Below are 8,242 nucleotides of genomic sequence, written 5' to 3'. Positions count from 1 at the left end.
TATCTGGACTGAAAATGCTTTTTTGTTCAGAGACCTACTTTGCTGTAATCCACATAGGAGAATATGCATGTCCTCTTTAGACTCAAGGTACTTTGAAATTCAGGTTAGAAAGGGAACAGTAGGTCAGAATAGGCATAGTCTTAAAGTAGAACCTTTTAATCTAACTAAAAGCTTGTAGCTCGCTTCATGTATAATTGAAAACAGTATAGGTTCTCCTAAATATTTGAAGATACTAATGGATTTAAGTGAATCTGAATGAAAGGGAAGTCAGCACAAAGCTTCAGTTCTCCATCTAATTTTGTTACTTGCCATGCTAGTTTTCAACAGTTTCAAGACTGTTATGTTTTTCTTTTCACTGACACTGTGTTGCATATCCTTCAATGCGCAGAAAAGCTTTGCAATCCTCTGCAGGGGAATCTTCTTCACAAAAAGGCCTGAAATTTATTTATCTAATAGATCTTCAGCTATATCACTGTAACAAAGTCTAGTATATGGCAGTAGGGTGATGCTAATTCTGGTAACTGCCTCCATTTCAGGATGTCTGCATACCCTGGGCCAGACCACACTGCCACCTGCTCCAACCACGTGCTGTACTGTCCAGCTGCAAGCAATTCTTGGCAGGGAATCAAGTGTCTGCATTGGGCTTGATGCTGTGCTAAGCCCTAAGTCTTGAGCAGAGTTGCATAAATTATCACAATCCTCCTCTCCTATTTTTTGTTATCATCTTGCACACCGGGCTGCTCTTGAGAGACAGGACTTATGTGCTCAGTGCTGTGCTAACTCCCTCTATAGTGAGAGAAACCTGTTTTTTCTGGAGTGAATAAAACCCTGTGGTTTCTGGACCAAAGTTGATGTGCAGTGAGGTACTCAGGCAAGTCAGAGCTAACCCTATGCGTGCACCTGACTGCAAAGCATCTTCTAAGCATCTCTTTTTCTCTATTCTCTCAGTCATGGAGAGAGATAAGATCTTACAGATACCCCTTAAAAGGTTCAGAATAAAAAGGCTAATATACCTTATAGCTTAGTTTTCTCTGAATTTGTGCCAACAGATATAGGACCACATTTGTAAGCCCTAACTGACAGCTGTAGGTTAATTTTATTATGCACATATAAGGTTCTGTGGACATTAATTTCCACACACATAAATGGTTGGCTTTGAGTGCGTGTAAGCTCCACCTCAGAACTTTTCAGATATGGCAGTGCTCTTCCCAGGCTAGGGCAGGCTTGGTCACCTGGGTAGCCAGCAGTGCTGGCTAAAATTTGTGTCCATTTCTACCTGAGCATTTAGATATGCTAATGCAGAGGTGGAATTCTGAAAATAACATATATAAGTGTTAGCTCCTTCCCACCTTCCCCTCTATTTCATTGCTTGCAACCCCTTTATAATTAATTTCTCACCCCTTAATAATTATTAATAAAAGGAAAAAAAGACTTTAAGGACTTTGATTTAAAAAAAGAATGGATATGAACACAAAGTTTGACAGATGGAGAAAACCTTCTGTGAATAAAGCTTAGTAAGAATTTTTCATAACTGTAGGGGAAAAGAGTTTACAAACAATTTTAATTTTTAGTATTGATAAGGGTTACAGATTTTATTCTGAATTTTAGACACATTGAACACCTTTTATTCTTTTATGCTTAGATATGCTCTTAATGTGTGGCATATCAGCTTGAATGTTTACATATGATCTGACATGGAAAGAGTCTTACAATTTGTAAAACAGTATACTTATCACTAATGTTTGCTCTAATGATGACAGTGATTCCAAACTCAGTCTGGGGAGCAATAGTTTTGAAATAGCTCACAAGGTATGAACCTCCAGAAGGCATTTAGAGCTCCTAAGCTGGATGCCAAACTTTTAGATGACAAATCTCTTTCCATAAAAGATACATCCTTATGGAGCAGCAGGAGGTAAAGAAGAGCTGAGTTGCACAAGTCTGTCTGGAAAGATATGCAAGCTTAAAATACATAATGATTTACAGAATCAAAAATTTCAGAGCATTTGCAAGCATAAAACATATGAACATATTCTTCTGATTCTGCAAAAAAATGTAAATGTAAGTAAAAAGTACTATTTAAATCAATGCATTTAATTTTAAGCATGGTGAACAGGTCTATTTGTGATCTTACATTTCAGTCCTTCCGAGCAAGGTATCTCTGCTCGGTGTCTTTAAAAAAGCAGACTAGCAACAAGACTCCCAAGAAACTTATAAATGGAATCAGTGTCTGGAATGTAGTGAAAAAGAGCTTAATAGCAACCAAAAGCAGAATTTTCCTACTGGTGAAACTAAGGCAATAGGTGCATGAAGCTTTACAATTGTAATATGGTAAATATGCCATATGCTTTGAGAAAGACTCCCTGTCATTTGTAAACAATCTTTACAAGAAAAGTCTACATTTAAATATACAGTTTCTATGATTTGTCATAATGATATGATTTCCATTTGGTGATTATATATGTTGACAATGATAGAGCTAAAGCTTTGGAACTAAACATTCAGTAATGGAATTTGTGATACTACAAAAGTCAGACAAGGGAAGACTAAAAGGAGTCTAGTGTCAAGAGTAAGAAAATCAAACCAAGAGTGCTTTGTGCTCTCCTGAATAAAAGTTTATATCAGTCCTTTCATGTAGTGTATCCCCATGCAGCACCTTAGTGCTGAAATCAGATATTATAAGAAAAAAATCATACGTGCTGAAAATGCAGATAAAATATCTGTAGTGGTCTTGAAGGTAAATTAAGATGTAGAACTGGAGTATATAACATGGTGACATCATTTGTTTTTTGCTTTAAAAAGAAAAGAAAGGAATCCAAAACAATTTGGCAGGTTGTTACAGAATGCTACTGATGAAAATAATCCTGATGAATCTCACCATTGCATAAAGCTGTGGCAATAATATTAGGTTCAGGCTTCTGAGTCCTAATGAGTAAAAGAAATTGAGAGGTCAAAGATTGACAGCTGCTCTTTCACAACAGAAATAGCCAGCCCAATACTTGTAGCTGGATCTTAATTAAAATTGACAGATTGACAAAAATTTTCAAAGTGGACCTACAGTTCTTTAAAAACCCAGTTGTGCAAAAATGGGTGTTATACATATATTAAAAAGATGTAAACAATGAAAGAGCTAGTTCAAGCTGACAGGAGAAAAAGGAATGTATTCAAGCTACAGAAAGTGTATTTCACATTCAATGTCAAGAAGAGTATTCTAAACTAAATGCAAAAAAGGAGAAAAAATATTTCTAAATCTTGACTATTAAATTCAAATATTATTAATCACTACTGGCCTTATGACCACTCACAATCTCATCTAATTAAGGACTGCACTAGAAAAGTATTAGGACTATATAATATCCGTCTTTTCCTTTGAAAATGATCTCCATAAAAACAAAAGCAGAACTGCAAATACTATGCATACTGCTTGTTATTTCCAGTCACAAAATACCACAGTCTGCAAATAAGGCACGCCAAAGGCATGCAACTGTCCTGCTCTAGGGGGAAAAATACTGAACTCATCCTCTTTCTCAAAGACATAAAAAGTTAGAGAAATTATTGACCTTTTAATAAGCATGCAATACCTCTGGATGTCACTTATACATTCATTATTTATACATTCGTAACACCAGAAAAGGAAGATCCTTTAATTTGAAAAGGCCTAAAGTGTCTGCTGTTTTTCAGATTATGTATTTGGTTTGGGGAATTTTGATTGCTGGAAAGCTCTTCTGTCTTGCCCAGAAGAGCTCTGCTCTGACTTCCTGCATTACTCTTTCCTGCCTGTCCTTGCTGACCAGAAGTCACAGTGTTTCATGGAGCAATGTGCATTTCCTCACTTTCTTCAATGAGCAAGTTGGTTACTTCCAGGCAGACATAGAAACAGTCAGCCATGTCTACCAGTTTAGCTACAGATGTTACCCTTGACTGTAAACTGGGGGAGAGGCAGACTGGACTGGCACATTTTGTAAATAGCAAGTACTAAAGATGTCTCATAAAGTCAAATTTCCTGTTTATAACTAGGAATTGTTAATGCAAGTTGCATGTACTGAGCATTTAAACTTACCTAGTTTTGCTATTCTGGAGAATAAACCAGGAAAAATGTTAGTCAAAATCTTTTCACCAGTGCCTACTGGTGATTATGCTTTGTGATTTCTTTGTTGTTGTTTTTTTTTTTTTTTTTTAATTTTTTTTTTGGTTTTTTTTTTTTTCCTTTAATAAGGTAGAAGACCTTATTTTTATGCATGAAAATAAAGTACTATAGATACCCTTCTGTTGTAACTCCAGTCTACAGCTGGCTTTTTACAGGAGATTTTGGAAATATTGCTAGAAGTGTTTTGCTAAGCTTAACTGCATAGCAGGAACCACGGGGACTGCCCAAACATAATGTATACTGTGCTGCCACCACACAACTGTGTGTACTCAAAGTCTGTGTGTCAGTCATTCACTCCAGAAACACAAAGAAAGGAGTGGAGAAAGTAGCAACCTAACACTTTCAAAACCCAAATAGCATTATTAGGAGACTTCTGGGTGAAAGTGATGCTTTTGATTTGGACAAACATACCTGGCATTGTTACAAGACTCTGAATAAGAAAACAGGACTTTGCCTGTGCTTTTTGCATGCCAGTAGCTTTACGAATAGTCAGTTTAAAAGATCATTGCTATGGGCATCACATAAATAATTTTATATACATAAATACATATGTATATATATATTATCTATATGTGTGTGTGTGTACCAATGCATGTTAAATAAAAGCCCTCAGAATATTTTTAAAACCCATAGCTTATTTTGAGATTTATTTTCTAGGATAAACTATATTTTTAATTAATCACTTCAGAAATCAAAGCCGTTCATGACCTTTTAAAATGACTATACATACACAGCACACTGTTAGATTAATATTGGTTTTTTTCCCCCTCCACTGCAAGCAAAGTTTAGACAGTTAGCTTTCATACTTAGAAATAATTATTAAGCTTCGATTTAGTTTCTTAAAAGTTCATAATTAGGTCTTTTGATTGTGATTTTTTTTTTGGTAATTAGGTCAAAGTAATCAAGTAACTATGTGCAGAAATTAACATTTTTATTATATTAGATTATGTATTGTAGTAGTAAAGCTTGTTTGAAGTGCATGAATAAAAAGTGAAATTACAGGAAGAACAATCTAATATAGCAATACTAGGTGCATTCACTGTGCATCTGAGAGGAGGAGGGGGAAAAAAAAGAGGAGTTTTCACTCATTTTGGCCTAAAATGTGTTCAGGTTTCCAGGATTCTGACATCAGAACCTAGATAACGCTGGCTAGAACCATAGGGCTTTACAATAAAAGCTAAAATATTGACCATATGATGGCAAAAAGTCTTTATTTTGCGGTTAACTTATTCTCTTCTAGCTACTCTCTGATGAAGTTGGTGGTGCTGTGGAGGATGATCTCCTTCTTCTTGACAAAGATCGTGATCGTTCAGCACTGTAGGCAACATGCTTATCGTAATTTTGTATCTGAGCCTCGAGGAATTCCCTCTGTTGCTGGCTGATTGTCTGGCTAATCAGTCCAGGAAGAGCTTGAATGCTACCAATTAAAGTTTCCAGTTTAGTTTCCAGAGTAACAATTCTCTTCTCAAAATCTTCACTTCTTTCATTTAAGTCAGAAATCATGTCATACATGATGTTTTGAGTCTGAAAGTAGAAGGATGTAAGTAAAGGTTTAGAGAGACCTTACAAGTACTGTAACAAGTAGCACAACTGTATAAGGGTTTGTAAAACAGGAGATGAGTATTATAACAATATCTAGTTTTGTGAAATAATTTTCCCTGTAGATTAAATTACAGTAGACTAAACTTTCTACTAGATTTCTTGAGCAGAAACTTAATGGCTTTTAGTAGCTATTTATTTTAGATGTCGAAGATGAAATCAATTAAAGATCAGACCCCTTTTGGAAATTCAGATGTTTGGGAGTGTACCAGGCTAAGCTTTTTGAACAGTCAGTGTAAGCCGCCAGGGGACTGAAGGCTCCACTGATGTATTCCATCCTTAATTGTTCTTGATTCTGGTTTTAAATACCTTCATTCTTCTAATGAACTCTACAGAGCACAAATGTTGTTCACTGGCTTGCTCCTTAAACTTGGTAGATTTTCTTGAATTGGCAGTAAGAGGAGTTGAGTGGATTGTTTTTGAAAAGTAGTTCAAGAAGTAAAAACTCAATTCTATGCTTTTTTACTTTTGCACTCTCCAATCTATCTGGCCTCTACAAAACACTGCTGAATACAGAAAATATATAGAGTGTACTTTAAAATGCACAATGGTCAGTAAAAATGTGATCCTTAATGTGTTGTTTTAAAGAGACTTGGTTAAAACATAATGGCTGAATGTCTGCCTCTTATAGATTGAGGGTTCAGATTATTTAAACTGGAGTCAAAACTGGATGTAATTCAGTAGAAAAAATCAGTTGAAATTTATGAACCATCCAAAGGAAAGGAAAATTAATTGAATGACTGCCTGAAGTGTAAGCAAACCACTTTAGTATCAGGTGTGTTATAACCTATTGCTCTGCCTTCTGTTTCAGGATGCTAGCATTACCCTTGAAAGTGAAGTAGTCTACACAAAATAGTATATTAAGTTGCCAGAAGCATTAGACTGAACTGTATTTTCACCTGAAGCTGTCACATGGTTCTGTAAAGCAAGAGGGGAATGAACACTGAAGAGTTTAATCTTTGCTTTGATGCACTTGAAATCAAGGAGGATTTTGAGGTAAATGAAGAGGTGTACAAGAAACTCTTAAGAAGAGCCCATCAATGTTTCTAATGTAGCCTCAAATTAACTCACAGTTACTGTTAAATATTAAGTTCTAATGGAAGTCCAAAATGCTATCAGCTCAGGTCTCTAGCTTTCTAGTTATTACATACTTATGAAAAATTCTAGCAGCAATAAACAAGCAGCTTACACCCGAATAGCCTCTTTTACCTCAACTCAAATGGTTTAAAAAATATTTAAAAAGCCTTATGATATATTGGCAAAGTAGGCAGCTACTATTCATTATAAAAACTTAAATAAATGCAGATCTAAATTTACTTGTCCAAAGTTACTGCTGCATAAGACACCAGGAACAGGAATCCAGAACCTCTAACTCCAATCTAGAGGCTATTTACTATGGTCTGTCATGGCACAGTCACTATCACCACATAGCAAAGTCTTCTTACTTCACAGCACTACACCACTACGGCCCACTCACAGTTCAGCATTTACCATGACCTCTGCAGTCAGCTCAGGAGCTCTCAGGATCAGCCTCTCAATTGTGAAGTCTTTTTCAAATGTACAAAAAAAATAAATAAATATGGCATGTTCAAACTTTCATCAGGATACTTGTTCAAGATGTAGGTGCTACCACAAAACACACACATATTTTCATTTGCTATATATAACACCTTGTTAACAATATTTGCACATATAATGCTTAACATTTTCACTAAAAAACTTCATTTTGAAAGGATGAATGCTGAAAAAACAGTAACTGCCTACTAACCTTTGCCAGGTCCACCAAAGTGTTGGCTTGATCATTCAGTTTCCTTTGTTCCATTTTTACACTTCTTAATCTAAAAAGTGGAATTTTAAGTCAGATTTTTTTTTGTATGAGGTCATACTAGGATTTCTAGAGAGCATGCACAAAATTTACAAGAGCAATTCACTGCATGGACAATGCCTTAACTACTTTGTGTAGAGTCAGAATCTTTCATGTGCCTGCTACAATGAGAAGCATGCTTCTTCAACACCGCAAAAAAGGAAACAGCAAGGAAATGTGATGTCCTTGAGAATATAATTTGCGATGGTCAAAGTTGAATTCAATAAAGAAGATAACAATTTATCCAGACTACATGAAAGAAAGCCAAAACATTCCTCAAAGCCTCAGTATCGTGACAAGTAGATATAGGAAGAAACATAGAACAACAGTTTTTTGTCATTATTGTTGTAGCAATCAAGAATCTTCCCATGCCTACATGACTAGATACAGGTATTAGCCCTGTTCTGTCGGAAATGGATTGGGTTAGCAGGTGTCGGAACCTGATGAACATACAGTGATAAGTGAGTTTCTCCTTACTTTAAACAGAACTTCCATCGGACCAGCAGCTAAATAACCAACATGCTTGCCAATACATTTGGTTTTTTTGGATAATTTGTGAATCTAAATATGATTACATTTTAAATTTACTATTTAAACTATAGCATTGAAAAACTATGAAAGAAGCAGCAAGGGTA

General features: G+C 35.6%; 1 protein-coding gene across 2 annotated transcripts in view; it reads right to left on the bottom strand.

Annotated features, from left to right (window-relative positions):
* Positions 1-1,542: 1,542 nt before the first annotated feature.
* The window catches only part of KCNN2 (potassium calcium-activated channel subfamily N member 2), a 71,518-nt gene continuing 64,818 nt past the window's right edge, over positions 1,543-8,242 (bottom strand). The window contains exons 7-8 of one of the 2 annotated variants that reach the window (XM_054652029.2): positions 7,512-7,581; positions 1,543-5,668 (exon numbers count right to left, since the gene is read on the bottom strand). In XM_054652029.2, the coding sequence (XP_054508004.2) occupies positions 5,381-5,668; positions 7,512-7,581 (358 nt within the window). In that variant the 3' untranslated portion in view covers positions 1,543-5,380. The remainder of the gene's footprint in view (positions 5,669-7,511; positions 7,582-8,242) is intronic. The other variant, XR_013179798.1, reaches the window with a different exon arrangement.

This window comes from Agelaius phoeniceus, chromosome Z, assembly GCF_051311805.1.
Source record: "Agelaius phoeniceus isolate bAgePho1 chromosome Z, bAgePho1.hap1, whole genome shotgun sequence".
Taxonomy (NCBI): domain Eukaryota; kingdom Metazoa; phylum Chordata; class Aves; order Passeriformes; family Icteridae; genus Agelaius; species Agelaius phoeniceus.
Note: the sequence above shows the minus strand (reverse complement) of the source record. Positions and strands in the feature narration are given on the sequence as shown.